General features: G+C 43.1%; 1 protein-coding gene across 1 annotated transcript in view; it reads left to right on the forward strand.

The window, feature by feature from the left end:
• LOC117357250 (histone-lysine N-methyltransferase 2D-like) overlaps positions 1 to 23747 on the forward strand; it is a 468534-nt gene that overhangs the window by 269866 nt on the left and 174921 nt on the right. Inside the window, 1 exon segment of the mRNA XM_033937621.1 lies at positions 22400 to 22487. Coding sequence (XP_033793512.1) covers positions 22400 to 22487 — 88 coding nt within the window.

The following is a 23747-nucleotide window of genomic DNA, read 5'->3' on the forward strand; positions in this document are numbered from 1 at the left end:
CAGAGTCGGGGTTCTCTTCTGCATCCCAACCTGCAGTCCCTACATTTGACGGCTTGGTTAATCAGCACCTGACTGCCTCAGTCCAGTTCTCTCAGTCTGTTCAGGATATTCTCGAGGCGTCTAGGAAGTGGTCCACTCGACAGTGTTATTCTCAGAAGTGGACCAAGTTTTCCTCTTGGTGTTCGTCGCTGAGCCTGGAGCCACGGTCTGCCTCCTTGCCTTCTGTGCTTGGTCTCAAATCCACTTCTAAGAACATAAGAAGTTGCCACCACTGGGTCAGACCAGAGGTCCATCACACCCAGCGGTCCGCTCCCGCGGCGGCCCATCAGGTCTATGACCTGTGATGTGGTTCCTGTCTATTTCTGTAACCTACTTCTTCTTTTTATCTGTAACCCTCAATCCCCTTATCTTTTAGGAACTTATCTAAACCTTCCTTGAAACCCTGCAATGTGCTCTGGGCTATCACAACCTCCGGAAGCGCATTCCATGTGTCCACCACCCTCTGGGTAAAAAAGAATTTCCTAGCATTTGTTCTAAACCTGTCCCCTCTCAATTTCTCTGAGTGACCCCTTGTATTTGTGGTTCCCCACAGTCTGTAAAATCTGTCCCTGTCCACTTTCTCTATGCCCCTCAGGATTTTGAAGGTTTCTATCATGTCTCCTCTAAGTCTCCGCTTTTCCAGGGAGAACAGCTCCAGCTCCAAATCTAGCAGTTTCTTATTTGATTCGTTGGAGCGCACTGCTGCACCTCCTCGACCTGATCCATTGCGGCTTTTCATCGGCCTCTTGAGGGGAAACAGCTTTCGGTTCATCCGGTGGTTTCCCGGTTTATGAAGGGCCTTTTCAATGTTCATCCTCCCCTCAAACCTCCTCCCGTGGTTTGGGATCTCAATGTTGTCCTTGCTCAGTTGATGAAGCCTCCTTTTGAACCTATCGATCGGGCTCATCTGAAGTATCTCACATGGAAAGTGGTCTTTCTTATTGCACTCACGTCTGCACGCAGGGTCATTGAGCTGCAGGCTTTGGTTGCGGATCCGCCTTTCCCCATCTTTCATCATGATAAGGTGGTTCTCTGCACCCATCCTAAGTTCTTGCCTAAGGTGGTTTTGGATTTTCATCTCAACCAATCCATTGTTCTTCCTGTGTTTTTTTTCCTAAGCTCCATTCTCATCCTGGAGAGGTGGCTCTTCACACTCTTAACTGTAAGAGGGCGTTGGCTTTCTATGTGCAATGCACTCAGACTCCTCGGACTGCTCCTCAACTCTTCATATCTTTCGATACGAATCGGTTGGGGCGTCCCGTATCCAAGCGCACCGTGTCCAACTGGTTGGCTGCTTGTATTTCTTTCTGCTACGCTCAGGCTGGTCTTCCGTTGCAGGGTAGGGTCACGGGGCATAAAGTCAGAGCGATGTCAGTGTCTGTTGCTTTCCTCAGGTCCATGCCTATTGAAGAGATCTGCAAGGCTGCCACATGGTCCTTGGTTCATACCTTCACCTCACACTACTGTCTGGATACTTTCTCCAGGCGAGACGGCCAATTTGGCCAGTCTGTGTTGCGTAATCTGTTCTAATTTGCCAACTTTCCCTCCTCCCTTTTTGGTTAGCTTGGTGGAGAATATGCTGCCTGCTTGTCCTGGGATAAAGCACAGTTACTTACCGTAACAGGTGTTATCCAGGGACAGCAGGCAGATATTCTCACAACCCACCCACCTCGCCGGAGTTGGCTTCTTTTCTTGCTATCTGAACTGAGGCCACAAGGAGGAGACGCGCCCCCTAGCTCGAGCGGGAAGGCACCCTCGCATGCGCGGTACTCTCACAAGCTTGAAGATATTCAAGCAAGTTTGCTTGCGAAAGTGTCCAATCGGGGCTCCATAGATGACGTCACTCACATGTGGAGAATATCTGCCTGCTGTCCCTGGATAACACCTGTTACGGTAAGTAACTGTGCTTACAAAGTTCCCAAGACTTGTGGAGTATTCTGCTCAAACGGTTTTACTTTTATTTTTACTACTTGCCCCCACCCCACACTTAGCCTCTTGTGTATATATAAACTTGTAAGGAGTTGATTCTCTGTACATTGATTTGCAAAGGAACAAGGCTATGGTCTTTTTCTCAACTCTATATTTTATAACATTTTTGCTGTGAAGAAGTAGCATCATGTTTCTGCAGACACAAATCACAGTTTTGAGAAATGCAAAGCCAAGCATCTGTGATATCTTCTAGATAGAAAAATTGTCTGTGACATATGAATGGATTAATGGAATTCCTATACCAAAAAATTTTAACTTTTCATGAATATATGGCCTCATGCTACATAATTAAAAACTAATCCTTATTTCATGTTAAATATCTTATGGTCTATAATGTATCTTAAATTTTAAAAAAAACTACCTTTTAGAGAGAATTTTCCTCAAAAATGCATTTTATTTAAAAAAAATTTAATTTAAATAAAATCTGATTTAAATTTTTTAAAAACAGCATTGATGTTTATCTACTCTCCTCTCAAAGGTGTAGGTACCCACCGCCAACTTGATCAGTTTAGCATTCCTAACCCAAGTATTCTTGACCCCCCTGTCAGCTCCCCAGCTCCCCAGTTAAAGTAGGGGATGAGCTTTTGACTGGCTACAGGAAAGCTTACCAGCAGTTACAGTAACTATCCCAGATGACCTGCTGGTAAGAGGGAGGTTGAATTTTTTTCCATCGGAGATGGCCCCTTGTAACCTTCAGTAGGTACATCAAATATTCCGTCTTAGCTACACAATGAATTGGCATCAACGATCACCAAATTGCCCACTGAGAGCTTCATTCCTCACTGCTCCACACTAACATGTACTGATACACAAAATCACCACCCTTTTGAAGGGGGGATGTCCCTAGACCTAAGGACCTTGATCAAATTCCTGGTCAAAGAAAAGTTTAAGATGATTTCTTTAGGCATCCTCCTTCCAATGATTCTGGGAAAACATTAGCTGTGCTCTCTGGACTTAAAGGACATTTGCACCCATATATCGATAATTCACAGTCACAGGAGATATCTCGGATTTTGAATAGAGATATACTACTTCTAGTATCACATTCTGCCTTGCATCAACTCCCAAGGTATTTACCAAATGTCTAGCAAGTAGTAGCAATATTTTTACACAGACTAGGAGTATTTGTGTTTTCCCTATCTGGACAATTGACTGGTCAAGAGCATGATTCAGGAAGGAGCATCAGAGTCCATTGCACAGAACTATTCAAGTGTTGGAGCTACTAGGGTTCATGATAAACTACCACCAAGTCCCACCTACTTCCTGTTCAGAATTGGGAGTGCATATGAGCCCTGCTAAATACTTTGCAGACTCGGGCATTACCAGCATCTAGTGAGAGCTATACCTTAGTAAGTTCAAAGCAGCCAGTGAGTCACAGCTCAACACAGATGAGGGAGATGCGTTAATAACAATATAAGTTAAGTCATTTTATAGAAATATATTTATAAACGAACAGATAAAAAGAATAGATGAGGATTGCAGCCGTGTTGAATTATATTACTCGTGGCAGTCTGAGGATCCTTGGTATAATAGGTGAAATATCTTTAACGTCTACCTGCCTTTGAAAGAATACTCAACGCTTTGATAATGTATATGTGATGAGATTGATTGGCCATATGGCCTCTATAGTGCATGTCATACCTAGAGCATGAGTAGCTCAGTGGACCCTAGTTTCTCAATGGTCTCAGGTTGCTGGGAACAGAGTGGATGTCATCCAAGTGCTGTCAGAATTGAGTGAATAAATTCTCTGGTGGACCATTCGATTAAGTCTGACCCTGAGACTTCCATTCCAAATTCTACCTCCTCTGAAGGTTGTTAATCACATGCGTCCAATTTAGGATGGCTTCACACTCAGGGAAAATGGTTGATCAGGAAACAGAACTCTACATCAACCTCTTGGAGCTAAGGGACTATATGGAGTGCTCTTAGGGCTTTTAGAGATCAGCTTCAGAATCAAATTGTTCCTCATTTATACAAAGAATTAGGTTGCAGTGTTTTATGTGAACAAGCAAAGGGGGTATGGACTCCTGCCCTCCTGTGTCAGGAGGCAGTGGGGATGTAGCAATGGGCTCTTTCACAGGATGATCCTTTAGGATGGTCCTTTGGACCACATACCTTGCGGGCAAAGACAACAGACTGAACAGGGTTTTCCAACCTCCACAAATGGTTGTTCAATAGGGGGCACAGCCCACAAGATGTTCCGAGGAATGAGGCACCCTTTCGGTGGATTTTTTTTTGCCACTCATCTCAAGTAGCAAAGTTCCTAAGTTCTGTTCCATACTCAAGTCACATGGCAGACTAGTGTTGGATACCTGGGTTGGGGAACAAGTCTTCTGTATGAGTAACCTTCAATACCTCTCGTACAGAAGACTTTGCTGAAAATCAAGCAAGATTGCTGAAACCATGTTCCTAATCACTCTTTATTGGCCAATTATAGATCTGGTTCCCTCTTCTGACGTTGTCCTCCAAAGAACTGTGGAGATTAGACTATTTTCTGACCCTCATCACTCAACATCTAGTCCCTGGCTCTGGATGTTGAGAGCATAGAATTTGAAATCTCTGGGCCTGTCTGAGGAGGTTTTCCAAATCTTGCTTGCTTCCAGGAAAGACTCCACTAAGAGATGTTAAGCTTTTAAGTGGAAGAAGTTTGGTATGAGGGCAAGGCCCCTAGATCCATTCCTTGCCTTACATAAAAACAGCTTGAATATTTCCTCTGCTTCTCTTGTTCTGGTTTGAAAACCAACTTTGTAACAGGTCACTTAGTAACATATAAATGACAGCAGATAAAGACCTGAATGGTCCATCCAATCTTCTTACCATTCTTGTGTAGAGGAGATAATTCTCTGTACAGATTCTAGTTGTTTGATTCATGTAGAGGCTTGCTTTTGAGCCACTTGAGTCCTGTCATCTGAAGATTTTGATTCTAGAAAATGGTATTTCAGGTGGCAGTCACTTCAACTCGCAGAGTCAGTGAGCTTAAGGCTCTAGTAGTTGGTTCGCCTTAGACTAATATTTCATCACAACAGAGTAGTTCTCCGCAGTCACTCAAAGTTCTTTCCTAAAGTCGTCAGTTCCATCATAGTCAGTGAATTGTTTTTGCCACATTTTTCTCCAAACCACATGCTCATTCTGATGAAAGCATACATTTAGGCTGCAGGTGAGCCCATAGTCTACAGTCCACCCAGCTTTTTGTTTCTTTTGACCCAAATCAGTTAGGGGTAGCCATTGGCAAACAGTCTCTAGTTGGCTGGCAGTTTGTATTTCTATTTCTTATGCCCAGGCTGGGCTGACTCTTGGGGGGTGATGTCAAGCCTGTTAATGACATAGTGACATTGGTAACCCACCTTGAGATCAGCCTCCATAGAGGAGTATTTGCAAGGCTGCGATGTGGTCATGTGTTCATACATTCACATCTCAGTACTGCCTTGAGCAGAATTCCCAATGTGACAACTGGTTTGGTTCAGGACAGTCCTGAAGAATTTGTTTGTTATCTAGAATCCAATTCCATCCCCCTAGGCCCCATATTTTGTTCTGTTCTTAGGCTGCACCTTCACAACAATATGTTTTATTTTGATTGTTGAACAGGCCTTTCCATTTTGAGTTCCTTTTGTTCTAGCCTTCTTGCTTTTGGTAATACTTGGTAGCTAGAGATTCCTAGTTGTGAAAATTGAAGGCCTGATTGTCCTTGGAGAAAGCGAAGTTACTTACCTTTAACAGGTGATACTCTGAGAACAGTAGGCTGAACATTCTCACATACCTTCCTGCCTTCCTTTGGAGCCCTATTCTAAAAGCTATGTCATAGGACCTGAAAGACCTCTGTTCGCACATTGGACTGAAAGGCACATTGCATGGCTATGGTTTTACTAGATGTTTCTACCTATTAATAGCTAGTTACCTCCCTGCCATGTTCTGTCAGATGTTGTCACCCAGCTGTGAGAATATTTAGCCTGCTGTCCTTGGATAACACCATGATAACAGGTTAATAACTTTGCTTTGCCTGAAAGCAAAAGTATATGTGTATTTTTTGTTTGAAATGAGATATATACGGTAGTTTAGTACACTGCTGTCAGATTATCTTGAATGCCTAAATTGTTGGTTAATACTTTACTACATTATTGATTAATATCTCAAATTTAATTTTTTGTTGTTGATTTATAATCACATTAATTAATAATAATAATAACTTATTTTTTGTATACCGCAAATACCACAAACAGTTCAGAGCGGTTTACAGTGTAAGAGGACTGTACATATACAGCGATGGTACAATGTAAGGGAATGTACTATGCAGTTGAGAGGCAAGTTACAATGCAGGAGACTGTACATAGTTTTAGCATAGGTATTAATACAGCAGAAGACAAAGCAGAATTACGGTGCAGGAGTCTATACATCTTACAGCAGCGATATTTATACAGTAAAAATACTGTTTGAGAGAATTAAAGAGTAAGATGAGGTGGTAGGGTTTGGTTATTTGGGGGGAGGAGGTTCGAGAAATTTATCATAGAGGTAAAGATTTGAGGGAATTTCCTGAAGTAAGATAAGATGGGGCGAGATGAGATGAGGGTGGATCAGGCAATCTGTCCATCTGCCAGCTTGGTATGAGAGAGTTCTATAAAGGAATCTTTTGTAGGTGCATCCTTTTGGGGATGGGTAAGCAAACAGATAGGCATTGCGCGTTCGATTGGTTGCTTGGGAACGCAAAGTTGTGAGGACAGATATATCGGGGACAAGCCAGTTAAGGTTTTGAAGCAGAGGCAGGCGAATTTGAAGATGACTCTCGCTTCTATTGGCAACCAGTGAAGTTTTCTGTAGTAAGGGCTGATGTGGTCTGATTTTTGAGGCCATAGATTAGGCGGACTGGCAGTGTTTTGAATGAGTCTTAGACGTTTTGTATGGTTTTCTTGTAGGAGCCCAAATATATAATATATCAGTATATCCAGGGTGCTTAGATTAGGGATTGGACCAGCAGTCTGAAGGAGAGGGAAGTTCGAAGTAGTGTTTGATGGTTGCAGAGTTTCTAGAGGGTATGAAAACATTTTTTTGACCTGGGCATTGGTGTGATCTTCGAAGGTCAGGCATTGGTCTAGGATAACTCAAGGATTTTGATGGTGGGGATTAATAGGGTAGTAAGTTAGACCGTTGAGTTGTAGGATGGTGGCCGTTAATTTGTGGTTGGGACTTGCAAGGAAGAGTTTAGTCTTTTCTGGATTTAGTTTTAGTTTGAACCGAGTTGTCCAGTGTTCGACCATGGTGAGTACTGATGAGATGTGCTGTTCTGTTTCTTGTGATAATGAGGAGATGGGGATGACAATTGTAATGTCATCTGCATAAATGTAGGATTTCAGTTTTTGGACTGACAAATGTGACCCAGTGATGCCATGTATGATATTGAATAGAGAAGGTGATAGGGGGGAGCCTTGTGGGACTCCACAGGGGTTGGACCAGGTATGGGAGTAGGCTCCCTCTGTGTGTACTCTGGTAGGTGCGGTTCTTTTAGGAAGCCTGTGAGCCAGGTTAGTACCTGTCCCGAAGTGCCTATAGAATCAAGGCAACTAAGCAGAATGTCATGGTCTACCAGGTCAAAGGCACTATGAGGTCAAACTGGAGTAACAGAGCGTTGTTTCCCTGGGAGAATAGTTGGAGGAGGTAGTCGGTTAGTGATGCTATGACGGTTTCCGTGCTGTAGTTAGTGTGGAATCCAGACTGGGAGTCATGCAGGATGTTGAATTTTTCGAGGTGTGACATGAGGTCCTGGTTGACAAGGCCTTCCATCATTTTGAGGAAGAATGGTTATGTTGGCAATGGGTCTGTAGTTAGTGGCTGTGGAGAGTGGTTCTTTGGGGTTTTTGATAGTTGGGGATATGAGGATGTGGCCGAGTTCCAACGGGAAGTAGCTGGTGGATAGGCAGAGAGTTACCCAGATGAAGAGTTCCACTTCTCATTTTCTCTGTTTCACATCAAGCATACATACACTACTTTTTGCTTTCAGGTGACAAAACATTCAGACTAGTTAGGAACCGTGGGCAAGATGCATAGATCAGTGGAAAAGTACCAAATGGTAACCATTACAGAGCAAGGGATGATAGTATCATCTGTAAAAATGTGTGACCAAAAGAACTACGAATCTATGCTAGACAAGGGGTTAGGAGAAACAATAAGGGGTTAGGAGAAACAATAACTGCATGGGTCAATGACTGGTTGAGTGGTAGACTTCAGAGGGTGGTAGTTAACGGTATCCTCTCTAAAACATCGGAGGTGACCAGTGGAGTAACGCAAGGTTCAGTCTTGGGCCCGCTACTTTTCAACATATTCATAGGGGACCTAGCCCAGGGGCTTCAAGGTAAAATAACATTATTTGCTGATGATGCCAAACTATGTAATATAGTGAGCAATAGCAATCAGCCCGATAGTATGACACAGGACCTGCATTTGTTGGAGCATTGGTCCTCGACCTGGCAGCTGGACTTCAACACTAAGAAATGCAAGGTCATGCACCTCGGCAGCAAAAACCCGTGCAGAACTTACATCTTGAATGGTGAGCCCTTGGCTAGGACTTCAACAGAACGAGACTTGGGAGTGATCATCAGTGCAGACATGAAAACTGCTGATCATGTGGAGAAGGCTTCAGCTAAGGCAAGACAGATGCTAGGTTGCATCCGCAGAAGTTTCGTCAGCAGGAAGCCTGAAGTCATAATGCCATTGTACAGAACCATGGTGAGACCTCATCTGGAATACTGTGTGCAATTCTGGAGGCCACATTACTGGAAAGATGTGCTGAGAGTGGAGTCGGTTCAACGGATGGCCACCAGGATGGTCTCGGGGCTCAAGGACCTCTCGTATGAAGAGAGGCTAAAAAATTTGCGGCTCTACTCTCTCAAAGAACATAGGGAGAGAGGAGACATGATCAAGACGTTTAAATATATCACCGGCCGTGTAGAGATGGAAGAGGAGATTCCTCTTTCTCAAGGGACCCTCGGCCACAAGAGGGCATCGCTCAAACTCAAGGGCGGGAGATTTCATGGCGACCACCAGGTAAGTATTTTCTTCACCGAGAGAGTGGTTGATCCTTGGATAATGAGCTCCCGGTGACGGTAATCGAGGCCAACAGTGTGCTAGATTTTTAATGAGCAATGGGATGCCCCATGTGGGATCCATGGAGGGTTAAGTTAAGGAGATCGAGTCCTTAGGAGTGGGATCTCTAGGAAAGTAGACTTGGGGGTGGGTCAAGTAGAGTGGGCAGACCTGATGGGCTATGGCCCTTATCTGCCGTTCTTTTCTATGTTTCTAAGGCAATACTGTTTAGTAAAAGCATGGATGATGGTCTTACAGATCTCATCCAGCAGGAATGAATGGAAATTGACCAGGGTGCTAGTTATCATCTTGGGGCAGTGAATGCAGACCTTGTTAGAAAGAAAGAAAGAAAGATCTGCCTGTCTGTAGGAGGAGGACATAAATCTGATTTATCCTCTGATGACAGTGTTTATTTTTGAGCAATGGTTATGTTGGAGTTGAAGGAAACAGAGGTATGACAGTTTTGCAGAGGGCTAGTCATTTCAATGAATAGGTGGAGAATTAACTACATTCCAGAGTATGCAGATGTTATCTGGAGTGGAATATAGTGGAAACGCCTAGTGTACTTGAATGTAACTCATTTGAGCTACTACTGAAAAAGAGGCATGATAAATCCAAATAAATAAAATTAATAAATAGATGAATTTAGCTTGACAGATAGCAGGATTTTACCAGTTAGAACCTTTATTTCATCAGAAGTTGATTTATTTAGTTGCATAAACTTTTTATTGTTTTGAATTTTCTGCAATTCAGTCTAGATTTTTTGAAAGTCCTTGGTTCAAATTTTTAAGCTGTGACCGTGTCTGTGTGGGCTTTATGACTATAACATTTTAAGATATCCAGTTTCTGTTGCAAAGATAGGATTCTGTACTGAAGCTGTTGTCCTCTAGTTGCAAACTTTGAGAAGTGTGTCGCTCAATACCTTTAACTCCTCCCCTTCACCAGTGGAGAATAGTTCCCTCTTCAGGTTTCCTTCTGCAGGTGAACTGAGAAGGTATGTTCTGATCTGCTCTGTTTCTTTTATTATTTTTGGGTAATTTTGTCCGTCGGTTCTTTTTCTTGTGTGGCTTCAGCCGTGGCATTTAATAACCTTTAAAATCTGGCTATCAAATGCACCAATATTTCTTGACCATCTTCTAATACCGTATACTCCATATAGGACATTAAGATAAATCAGAGCAGCATCTTCTCACTATTTCCCTCCCTAAAAGGTATTGGTACAAGAGGTCTATCTATTTTTCAGTCATAGCTCCTCAGCTTTGGAATATTTTATTTGCGTGGTGAAACATCATTAGAAAAATTCAAAGGCTTTCTAAAGAGTTTTCTGTATAAGGATGCCTTTGAGATATAGCAAGACAATTATTCTATGTTTAAAACTTTATGTTCCTGAGATTCTAATTTCTAATTAGTCTTCATTTGTAGGATTCAACTTTTTATCTTCCCCTTTTCATTTCTTTTCACTTTTTACCCCATCCTGATGTTACCCATATATGTTCTCTTTTTGCTTTAATTATTGTAGTTCATCCCCTTATCCTTTTGTACCTGTATTGAATTTTGTATATGCATATTATTTTGTATTAATGTACTATATAGTCTCTTCTCCATTTTTAGATTTGTAATACGCTTTGAAATATTTGACAGTGCGTGCACATCAAATTTTAATAAAAACTTGAAACTTGTCAGAAAATGGTGGATTCTGAGGATTTCCTGGAGATAGGGTTAGGTTCCCCACTTCCAAAACATCTTTTCTGTGATTTTTGCATTTCAGGAAAGCTGCCACGCACCATTTTTGGCACGATTTTACTGGCAGTGGCTCCAAGTCATGAGGGCGCAAAATGTGTATGGAGATGGTGGAAGTCCAGTAACCCCAGTCAGGGGTCCTTGGAGGCCACCTGACCAGGGTTTTTTTTCAGACTTTGTCATTCTCATGTGGAGAGCCCATTTGATGGGCCTGGGGAGTTCTGTGTTGCCTGCAAGAATGCAGGAGAGTTCTTTTCTAAGAATGCTTCCCCTCCTCAGAACAAGTAGATTCCAAGCGTCAGTGACCAATTGGAGCAGGACTGAGAGGTCTGAAAATCCTTTTCCATACCTGTATTATCTCAGGGCTTGGCTATGTCCTTGGATGATTTGCATCCCTGTCCAGGGCTGGAGGTCAGACAGGCTGTGGCTGCTCTTGATCAGGGTGAGGGTCCCTCAGTGCACCATCTTTTCAAGTCTGCATCTGCTTCACATGTTATTTCGGACACTGTGAGCTGAAGTTGGACCTTCAGCAGCACCCCTCCTTCCATTGTTTTGTCATGTGTGGCCCGAATGCACAGACTACCCTTTTGCTGGCACTTCCAGATATCACTTCGTTAGTCACTGATTTATTTATTTTATTTATTTCTTCCATTTGTCTATCGCACATACCTATACAAGCTCTAGGCGACATTACAGAAGAAGGGGTTAGAAGAGAGTAGGGAGGACTTTGAAGGGCAGGAAGGAGTGGAGAGGAGAGAAGTATATAGGATATTTCATAAAAATTCCTAACTTTACAGATAGGAGCATCATCTATGTAAATCAGGGGTCTCAAAGTCCCTCCTTGAGGGCCACAATCCAATCGTATTTTCAGGATTTCCCCAATGAATATGCATGAGATCTATGTGCATGCACTGCTTTCAATGCATATTCATTGGAGAAATCCTGAAAACCCGACTGAATTGTGGCCCTCAAGGAGGGACTTTGAGATCCCTGATGTAAATGATATCTAAATGAATTAAAGTATTATGTAAAAAAGAATAGAAGGGAGGAATCGTTAAACCAGGGGTGCCCAATATGTCGATCGGGAAGGCAACGCGAGTCGATCGTGGAGCCCATCCTGGACTCCGTGATAGACTCGTGTTGCCGTCCCGATCGACCGGCCGATCAGCCTTCCTCTCCCCGACGTCCCCCACCGCCGCCCCAAGCTCTCCCTGCATAAGCCTCGCTGATAAGCGTTCCACTCCCCAATATCAATTCTGACGCCTACGCTCTTTCCGTTTTTACCATGCACCTCAATTTCGCGGTGTCGCAGGACTCCATCACGGGCGCCGCCACCACAGCTGCACCCACATGAACAAACGCCGTGCACAGGTCCCAGGGCAGGCCGCGGGCTCACTGCGCCAACCATGCTGCGAGCCCGAGCTCCGTCACGTTCCTGGCCATTGGTGAAAAGTCCCATCAACTGTAAAATAGTACTTCTCTTGGAATGAAGGCTTTAAAAACAGTAAAGGGCAATAATCCATGAACTAGCATCAGTTTTTCACAGAAGATAAAAGCGAAGCATTTCCTTTTATCAGGCAAAACTACCAGTCCATAGAACTGCAGAGGTGTTAACAACTTGGTCCTCAGATTTTCTGAAGATTTCCTATATAAGACTGCCTGGAGCAATTTAAGAGCCTTATTTTGACCAATATGCTATTTCATTCCCTATTTGACCATACGTAAGATTGTGTGTTTTTTAGTTATAGATGAAAAAAACCTCTTATTTTATAATGTGTATTCTATTTTGAATGATATGTAGGATTTTTAATTGAGAATGCAGTTCTGGGCCAAGGAGCGACTCCCAATTGTATTATCCCACCCGCTTTCCTGAATTTATTGTAGTTCTTTCCTTTTTCCCTCCTGTTCATGTCTGTCAGATTTGTTTTTAATGTACAACAATTATTAATAGATTGTAAGCCACCTAGAATGATTCCCAATGGGCATGGTAGTAAATAAATGATAAACTTGAAGAAAGAAAGAAAGAAAGAAAGAAAGAAAAGGGGCATGGAGAGAGAAAGAAAGAAAGAAGGGGGCAGGGAGAAAGAAAGAAAAAGTTGGGGGAGAGAATGAGGTCTGGAGGAGAGGAAGTATACAGAAGGCTGAAAGAAGGGAAGAAACATTGGATGCACAGTCAGAAGAAGAAAGTGCAACCAGAGACTCGTGAAATCACCAGACAATAAAGGTAGGAAAAATGATTTTATTTTCAATTTAGTGATCAAAATGTGTCTGTTTTGAGAATTTATATCTGCTGTCTATATTTTGCACTATGGCCCCCTTTTACTAAACCGCAATAGCGGTTTTTAGCGCAGGGAGCCTATGAGCATCAAGAGCAGCGCAGGGCATTCAGCGCAGCTCCCTGCGCTAAAAAAATGCTATCACAGTTTAGTAAAAAGGGAGGGGGGATATTTTACTATTTTTTGTATAGTTGTTACTGAGGTGACATTGCATAAAGTCAGCTGCCTTGACCTGTTTTGAAAACCCATTGGAATATAAATGATAATTACCATATTCTCTGCGTACAGTATGCTTTGTGTTTTTTAAATTTTTATTGTTGGTAGATCATTTTGACTTGGTCATTTTAAAAGTAGCTCGCAAGCCCATAAAGTGTGGGCACCCCTGCATTAAACAATAGAATTCAGTTAATAAAATAAGAATAGGGGTAAAAACAATGGAATAAATTTAAAATAATTCATAAACTGGAAGAAAAAATTGAAAACAAAATCAAATAGTAAGTCTGGCAGAAGTTCAATTTCCTGAAGCAGCTCTGTTGCCTCAGCATATTTTAAATAATCCCAACGGCAAAAGTCTAGATGGGACAGATATCAGCTCAGGCTTTCCAGCTGCTGCAACCCTGACTCATCGCTTTCAGGCAGAAGATGCACAGAGATAGAACAATCCAGCACCGGACCACACTGCTCTCGGTGGGTGGCAGATGCTCATGGGCAGCTCCCGAAGAATACAGCACTCTGCCTCCATCGGACAACCGGGAGGAGGAGTCCACGGCACGGTCCCAATCCACGGATGCGGAGACACCACCAGCTCCTTCCCAATGAGAGAGCAGACGACGCCCCATCCTAGACAACCACCAGCAGCAATCCACCATGCCTCTACTGGTCCCGCCTCCATCAACAATCTCCCCGCAGCGATCTCCAATCACCATTGATCACTGATCAGTCACTGATCAGTGGGAATCCCCAGTAAGCTTCCTAATGGTGGCAAAAGCTATGTCCAGGCTATACTCTATGGCTCTGGAATTCCAATGGCTGTTTCTCAGCTGAAAGTGGATTCCATGCTAGCTCAAGTGACCAAGTGTACTTCCCTTCCTTGTGTGAGATAGGTGATGCTGAAGGAAACACTAGCTTTGGAACTCAAAACAGAAGTGGTGGCCGGTGTTCCCTCTAAGCTGAGCAGGTGTCCTCCAGCTGCATTGCTACCACTAGGGGGTGGAATATTTTCAGTCGCTAAGGACAGGTATGTTCCCTGGAGTCCTGCAGAACTTGCCTGTCCCTCACAATTGAAAAATGTGACAGTAAAACAGCACCCTCTATTGGTGAGACTGTGGGTGGAGGACTCCTGCTCAGCTTAGAGGGAACAGTGGCGCCGCCGCCTCCTTTGTGGCACCTGCCTGTCATACTAGGTTGACACCAGGTCCTACAGAGCAGGAGGACATCTGTTTCCACTTGATTATGGAAGGAATGGACTATGTGACAGATAGTCTGTATGTCATTATTAGTCATGAGTAAGGTATCAGTTTAAGTTTCATTAATTTTTAATATACTGACCATCAACGAGTATCTAGCCGGTTTACAATAAAATGCTATAATAGTGATAAAAAATGATGCTTAAAAGAGATATCTATAAAAAGGAAGGGGAGTGTACATTGAAGACAATGACAAAACGAACTTGAGAGTGATAATTAGAAGGGAGGAGGGGGATAAAGTTACATTGTTAGAGGTAAAATAATAATAAAAAAATAAAAACAAGTTGAAAGGAAATGGAAAGTGAGGGAAAGAACATTAGGGATGGGATCGCTTCTTGAAAACGGTTGGTTAATTTTAAGAAGGAATTTTTCAATTGTGCAATTGAATGCATCTTGGAATAGAAACGTTTTTAAGTTAGTCTTAAATTTATCGATTAATTTTTCTTGACGGAGATAAGATGGTAGAGCATTCCATAGGGTTGGGGCTACTACTGAAAAATTTGATTTCCTAGTATAGAAAAATTCCTTTATAGAAGGGATGAAAAGTAAGTTCTGATCAGATGATCTGAGAGTTTGTGAAGGGCACAGAGGGATGAGAACCTTATTGAGGAAAGATGGTTGATGGGAGAGTTTAATTTTGAAGACCAACATGACGGTTTTATAGGTAATACAGTGTGATGGGAAGCCAGTGAGATTCTTTCAGAAGAGGGGTGACATGTTCAAATTTCCCTAACTTGTATATAAGTTTTATTGCCGTGTTTTGAATTAGTTGGAGTCGTTGCAGTTCTTTTTGAGTAATGCCATTGTAGAGAGAATTGCAGTAGTCAAGATAAGAGATAACTAAGGAGTGAACAAGAGTTGTGATTGCTTCTGTGTCTAGAATTGATGTAAGGGAGCGTATGAGTCGGAATTTGTAAAAACAAGTTTTTACCACTGAACTAATTTGCTCATGAAAGGAAAGGTCTTTATCTATGATTACCCCAAGTAGTTTTATTTTTGTTTCTATTTTTACGGGGTAGGATTTAATGAATATCTTTCCTATTATCGTTTTGTTGTTTTTAACATAAGAACATAAGCAGTGCCTCCGCTGGGTCAGACAAGAGGTCCATCATGCCCAGCAGTCCGCACACGCGGTGGCCCAACAGGTCCAGGACCTGTGCAGTAATCCTCTATCTATACCCCTCTATCCCCTTTTCCAGCAGGAAATTGTCCAATCCTTTCTTGAACCCCAGTACCGTACTCTGCCCTATTACGTCCTCTGGAAGCGCATTCCAGGTGTCCACCACACGTTGGGTAAAGAAGAACTTCCTAGCATTCGTTCTGAATCTGTCCCCTTTCAACTTTTCCGAGTGCCCTCTTGTTCTTTTATTATTCGAAAGTTTGAAGAATCTGTCCCTCTCTACTCTCTCTATGCCTTTCATGATCTTGTAAGTCTCTATCATATCCCCTCTAAGTCTCCTCTTCTCCAGGAAAAGAGTCCCAGTTTTTCTAATCTCTCAGCATTATGAAAGGTTTTCTATCCCTTTTATCAGATGTCGCTCTTCTCTGAATCCTCTCCGAGGTAACGCCATATCTTTCTTTAGGTACGGCGACCATATTGGACGCAGTACTCCAGATGCGGACGCACCATCGCCCGATACAACGGCAGGATAACTTCTTTCGTTCTGGTTGTAATACCCTTCTTGATTATGCCTAGCATTCTATTTGCCTTCTAGTGGCCGCAGCGCACTGTGCCGTCGGCTTCATTTGTCATGTCCACCATTACCCCCCAAGTCCCTTTCTTGGGTACTCTCCTTCAATAATATCCCTCCCATCGTATAGCTGCACCTCGGGGTTTCTGCTTCCCACATGTAGTACTTTACATTCTCGACGTTGAACTTCATCTGCCATCTCGTCGCCCATTCCCCTAGTTTGTCAAGGTCTTTTTGCAATTCTTTGCAGTCCTCTTTAGTCCAAGCTCCTCTAAAATAGTTTGGTGTCGTCCGCAAATTTTATTATCTCACACTTTCGTCCCTGTTTCTAGATCATTTATGAATATATTATAATAGCAATGGCCCAAGCACCGAGCCCTGCGGGACACCACTCGTGACCCTCCTCCAGTCCGAGTAGTGGCCCTTCACTCCCACCCTCTGTTTCCTACCCGCCAAACCAATTTCTGATCCATCTATGTACATCTCCTTCCACCCCATGGTTCTTCAGTTTCCGAAGTAGGCGTTTCGTGGGGTACTTTGTCAAAGGCTTTTTGGAAGTCTAGATATATGATGTCTATGGGGTCACCTCTGTCCATCCGTTTGTTAATTCCTTCGAAGAAGTGCAATAATGTTAGTTAGGCACGATCTCCCTTGCTGAAACCATGTTGGGCTGGTTGTCAGAAGTTTATTTCTTTCAAAAATGTTCGTCGATGTTGTCTTTTATAAGTGCTTCCACCATTTTCCAATGGAACCAAGGTCAGACTCACCGGTCTGTAGTTTCCCGGTCACCTCTTGATCCCTTTTTTAAAGATGGGCGTAACATTGGCTATCTTCCAGTCCTCTGGGATCACGCCTGTTTTCAGGGATAGATTGTAAATTTGCTGCAGTAGTTCCGCTATCTCCTCCTTTAGTTCCTTCAGAACCCTTGGATGGATTCCATCCGGACCCGGAGATTTGTCAGTTTTTAGTTTTTCTAGCTGCCTGCTTGGAAAGAGTAGGCCACATGATTTATCGAGGTTAAGAGCAAGTTTATTAGCGTGAAGCCAGTCGCTTATCTTGTCTAGTTTATTATTAATTTCTTGTATTTCTGAGATATTTGAAGTATCAATGGAGTGAAGTAACTGAATATCGTCAGCGTAAGCGAAAATTGTGAAACCGATTGACTGTGCTAGAGTGAGAAGAGGGGACATAAAGATGTTGAATAGCAGGGGAGATAGAATGGAACCCTGTTGGACGCCGAAGGTTTGAGCGACTGGGGGTGAGGTTTCCTCCTTTGAGTAAACTTTAAAACTGCGTTCATTGAAATATGAGGTGAACCATAAGTGAGCAGATCCTGTAAGGCCGCAGTCTTTGAATCGGTCGATGAGGAGGGAATGATCAACAGTATCAAAGGCTGCGGACAGATCTAAAGAAATAAGAAGAACAGATTTCTGGTGATCAAGAAAATAATATATAGTTGAAATGAGAACTAGTAATGATAATTCAGTGGAGTATGAAGAACGAAAACCAGTTTGATGCGGATGAAGGGCATGAGTTTTGTCTATGAATTCTGCAAGTTGATTATAGATGATTTTCTCTGTCAATTTGGAAATAAGGGGGAGATTATCGATAGGACGGAAATTTGCTGGCAAAGTGGGATCTAAGTTTAGATTTTTTAATTTTGGAAAGAGGAGAGCTGATTTCCAAGCTTTCGGGACGATACTGTCGGAGAGACTTTTAGATACCATTTCCAAGAGAAATGGTCCAAAGAAAGAAAAAAAAAAATTTAAGAAGTAAGGGGGGAATACTCTCTAAAGGGTTGTTGGGCATGTTATGGTTTGTAAAAGTTGGAAGAGGTTGGCTAGGGAGGGGGGCTTGAAGCCACCGGATGCTCTGGATCAGGCAATGGGCAGGTGATTCAGCCTCCAAGGCTACTCTAAGCAGATTACCCTTTAATGGGCAGATGCTTTTTGGCAAAGGCTTGGATGATCCAGTGGCCAGCATGGTGGATCACTAAGCCAGATAACAGAACTCGACATTCCGCTGGGGGGAAGCAGAGGCACTTTTAGTTCTTCTCGGAGATCCCAGAGACCTTCCAAGGGTCCAGACAGAGATTTGGCAACTACAGACACCAACAACTCTTGGTGGTGTCACAGCCAATAAACAGTAATGCCAAGTCAATTGCCATACCTCCTTGCATTGGGAGACGGTCATCTTTCTGGACATTATTCGAGAGGGTCACAGGAGTGAGTTTTCTCACCCTCTTCCAACTCTGTTAATTGCCTCCTCTGCCAGATGGTCAGAAATGGAGACCAAGCAACAGCAATTTAGACATGAGTTGAAGATAATCTAATCTGCTCAGTATCCATTGTACATCTGGAATAGCGTCCAAACACCAACACTTAGCTGGTGCAGTCTAGCCAAAGTAAATATACAAAGCTGCAAATTTTTGTTCATCAGTGGTGTGGCATGGTACTGACACGTTAAGCAAACAACATCCCTTCAATATAGGACAGTGTTTGCGCATAATATGGGAGCAGGAGGCACCCCATCTCCAGCCATAGAGATTGAATTGGGAGGGGGGGGAGCGTGACAACCATATGTCAAAAATCTCCATCTTGCCCATAGTGTCTCCAACACAGAGCAGTGCAATTACCATACATCATTTTCAATTTATATGGGGTTTAATACCATTTGTAATACATTTTGTATCCATTCTCAATATAACCTGTAGACATTGTCAGCTTAGTGTAAATCATGTTTTATTGTTGAACATCACTGAATAGTACACAAAACCTAGCACATGGAATCCTCCAGGGACTAACAGAAGATTATCGAAGATATAAACCTAATTTTCCAATATTGGTTCCACCATGTGCAAGGTTCTACCATGACAGAGTAATTGTTCAAACTCATCCCAAATTCCTGCCTAAAGTCATCTTGCAATTCCATCTCAACCAATCTGTAGTTCTGTATATTTTCTTCCTGAAGCCACATTTCTATCCAGGTGAAGCATCTCTTCACATCAGGGCTCATTCTACTAGAGGTATTTCCTCTTCTTGGGCAGAATCATCGTGATCTCACTGGAGGAGATTTGCAAGGCTGCTATTTGGTCTTTCTTACATACTTTTACCAAGTTTTACAGGATCAATGTGGCAGCCAAGTAGGATGCTGTTTTTGGTTCTTCTGTCTTGGCAGCAGGCTCCTAAGTCCCACCCTAACTCTACGGGACTGCTCTATTATGTCCCACTTGTTCAGAAATAGAATGGGATTGTACAAGAATGAAAGATTAGGTTCTTACCTTTGCTAATCTTTCTTGTAAATCAATGCTCTATTCTTAGAACCCATCCTGGGAATTGCTGTTTTGCCGATTGTCTGCCTTTGCGAGTACATGACTTCTGGTTTACTTACCAGCCTTTCTAAGAGTATCATCCAAATAAGCTTTGCACTTTGTCTTGGGGGTCCTTAGTTGTAGCGCCCCCTTCCGTTAGTGCAGCCTATGTCTCATTATAGCATGGCTTATTTCAGGTTTATGCTTTTTAATAACCTGTTTCGATCGTTTCAGTTGTTTTATTGTTTTATTTCATGTTATGAGCAGATTAGACTGCTTTGTCAGAAAGTTTCTCCTGTACCCCTCCCTTTTGTCTGTGTCCTCTACACTTGCTTTTCTATGAACTGAATACCTGAGGGCAGTGCTGAGGTAAGAGGGGAGGGTCTAAAATATTATATAAATGAGGCTTCCTACAAGCAATCTTGTGACTGGTGATGCATCACCCACTTGTCCTGGAATAGAGCGTGGATTTATAAGAAAGATTAACAAAGGTAAGAATCTTATCTTTTGTTTTCCTCTGTCTCATATCTTTTTTTCTAGCTCTTCTATGTCCTTCACAGTTTCACACCATCTTTCCATTTATGTATTCCTCTTAGATAGTGTAACCTATGTATATATGCCCTCGCTGCCATCCTTCCCAAGTTCCCATTCATTCACTAAGTCCCCACACTCTCACTTCTTTAATCCTTCTCCTCAATTTGCCACATTATCTCAATCATGAAAGCCATACTTGCTACCTCTGTTAGTTCTCCATCAACACCAGGCTTATTCCTTCTTTCTCCTGCTACCCTCAATATCTCCACACACATACCATCCTCTGCCATCCCTAGGATAACCCCATTTCTCTTAACCATACCTGACTTCCCACCCCCATACTCATTCTCTCATTTCCCTTTCAAGATCTATCCCCTCACATGCTTTTAAAACTCACTGTGCAGTGATCAGAGTTTGCAGAAGGAGAGCAGGGGGATTTCTCAGATTTTCTAATTTATAGTCAGCAATGGCAGTAATATCAGCCAGGGAGAGGGAGCAAACTGACATCGATGATTGCAGTGACAGGGGAATGAGCAACAATTCCAACTCAGGCAGGTAGCACCAGTGATTTGCGATAGCAGTACAGGATGCAGTGATGGCAATTGCTGGGGGTTGAGGAGGCACAGACCTGCAACATTTCCAGCATGGGTTAACAGCAATAGTGATCATTTAAGGTGGGAAGAAGCATAAGTAGGGAGTAGTGATTGGGATTTCAAGTACCTGACTTATTTCTGAACTTTCTTGAGCCTGCAAGCCACATGTGTTGGTACAGGTTTGCTTTTTATGCAAAATATTTAGTGATATTCTATCATGTCATAAGGCTCTTGTTGAGATCTGTTGCTCTAGAACTGAGGTGTAAAACTCAGGCCCGCGTGCCAAATTTGGCCTGCAGGGTAATTAGATTTGGCCTGCGATTTGGCCCTCTTGTCATTCCCTTCCTCCATCCCAGTCTCACCTTCAAACAGCCTGCAGGATTGGCGGTGGTGTAGCAATCCTAAGCAGGCTGCTGTCAACCTTCACAGCACGTTCCCTCTGCCATGATCCCGTACGTCAGAAGAGGGGCGGGGCCATGGCAGAGCGAATGTGCTGCGGAGGTCAACGGCAGCCTGCTTAGGATTGCTACAACACCAATGATCCTCTGCAGGCTGTTTGAAGGTGAGACTGCGCTAGAAAGAAGATATAGGCCTTCAGGGTGGCGGGCCCTGGTGTAAAAGTACACGGAGGGAGGTAAGGAGAGTGAGGGAAGGCGGGGTCCAAACAGACGTGCATATGCCGGACTAAGGGTGGGGGGGGAGGCGAAGAAATAATGGGTCTAAAAACAGAGGAGAGGGAAAGAGATGGTGGACAATGGGATAGAGGGAAGGAAGGAAGGAACAGAAAGGGAGAGAAGTTGGACACAAGGGATGGTGTGGAGGGGGGATTGAGATACTGGATAGGAGGGTAGTTGGGAAGAGAAAGGGAGAGATGGTGGACCCTGGGATGGTGGGGAAGGAGGGAGAGATGCTGGATGAAAGGGTAGTTGAGAAAAGGAGAGATGGTGGATCAGGGGATGTTGGGGTCCATTGTTGCAGCTGCGGGGATGGAGACGAAAAAAGGAAAGATGCCAGACCTCCGGGGGAGGGAAGGGAAGGGAAACGAAAGGGGAGTACAGAGATAGAAGATGGATGGTCGACATGGAGAGAGAATAAAACGACAAATGGGAAGGAGATACTGGCAAGTGAGTTATCAGAAAACAACCAGAGCATGGGACCAGGCAACAAAAGGTAGAAAAAAATAATATTTTCTGTTTTGTGATTACAATATGACAGATTTGAAATGTGTATCCTGCTAGAGCTGGTGTTAGACAGCAAGTGTGAACTAGGACTTAAAAGAGAGAGGAAAAGTCTTTTTTATTTATTTTGTTTACATCCCAGAGCCGGCGTGGGGTTGGAGAGGTTGTAACCCTATACTTCTGCTAAGACTAAGGGGTCCTTTTATTAAGGTGCACATTTAGTGCGCACTAAATCGGTTAGCGTACCGTAATAAAATGACTCCTAAGTATCTTAATAAAACAATTCGGCCCTCAACTTAGTCTATGTTTTTGATTTCAGCCCCTTATGTGATTGAGTTTGACACCCCTGCTCTAGAATGTAATTATTTTGCAGAATATACTGTCTACTCTGGAAGCTGCCAGAGAAAATCCTTGCTTTTGACACAAGGATGAGAGACATTCATACTTGTGAGAATATAATGGTGGTGATACTCTGTCCCTTTTACTTAACTTTTTTGTTTTTGTGCTTAAAGGCAACAGGTATCTTTGCTGGCTCAGCGTTTGACAGGTGCTCCAGGGACAAACGAAGCCCAGAACCACATCTCTGCTGGCAGTATACAGGTGAGAGGAAGGTCAGCAGTAGCATAACACAAAATTTAGGAACAGCAAAACTAATGAATTGATATGCATCTCTGAAGGGGGAAAGAATAAGTTATTCTTTCATAAGAACATAAGAATTGCCATCTCCGGATCAGACCCTAGGTCCATCAAATCCGGCGATCCGCACACGCGGAGGCCCCGCCAGGTGTATCCTGGCATAGTTTTGCTGTGTTTTTACATGGTGACTCCATTTAATACAATGGAGTCAAGTCATTCTTCCTTTCTAGTGCGACAGACTACATTATTCCTGAAACTGTGGGTAGTCAATCTATTCCTACAAGAATTCTTATAGAGCCTCATTAGCATTCATTTGCTACTCTTACCCATCTCTCTAGGCTGTCCTCCAGTTGCCCATTTGTATCTCGACAAGCAAGATGGTAGGCGCCTGTTTTTTCTGTTCATGTTAATTTTTTTCTTTAATTTTGTTTTTTGCTTATTGTTTGTGAGGCTTTTCAGTTCTACAGAGAATCCCAGTCTTAGGTCATCTCTGGATGCAGGAGAGCGTAAACTGTAAAGGTTAGAGGTCTGCATCCAAGGGGCAGACTGCCTTGCAACACACCCACTTGGACAGCCTGCACTAACAGCCTGGAAGCTCAGAGACTGGTCCCTTAGGAGCAAAGCTCGCCCCTGGTTCTGTCTGCAGTGGACTTGAGCGCAGGCTGTGTGGCGTTTTTTTCCAAGATTGGGGCTGACTGCATTTCCTCCTCCCAACTGTGTGCATGAGGTTCTAGTGGGAACTGAAGTCTCTGGCCGGTCGTTGAGCCCGAGAGGAGATGAGCAGTTCAGATTCTTGGTTTGTTTGAGGCAGATGTTGCTACTACTATTTATTTCTATAACGCTATTAGACATACATTAAACATGTGAGAGACAATCCTTGCTCAATAGAGCTTACGATTTAATTAAGGCAGACAGGACAAATAGAGGTTAGGGAATTTCTCACAGAAAAAATGATAAAACAGACATGAACTCATTGCAGGCCTTCTTCCTGGGCCTACCTTAAGCTCTGCTGGTCCAGTAGTGATCCAGGGCAAGAGTGATCCTCCTATGCTTCTGCCCTGTGCAGCCTCACTACTCAAAATGGCTGACGTGAGTTCCCACAGTAACCTTGTGAGACTGCCATTAATTCAATTTATATTCGTCAGCCTTTCTCCCCCCCCCCCCTTTATTTGGGGGAAAAAAGGTTACCTTGGTTTATATTCGAGTATATACAGTTTGTAGCAT

Source organism: Geotrypetes seraphini, chromosome 3 (genome assembly GCF_902459505.1).
Source record: "Geotrypetes seraphini chromosome 3, aGeoSer1.1, whole genome shotgun sequence".
Lineage (NCBI taxonomy): Eukaryota > Metazoa > Chordata > Amphibia > Gymnophiona > Dermophiidae > Geotrypetes > Geotrypetes seraphini.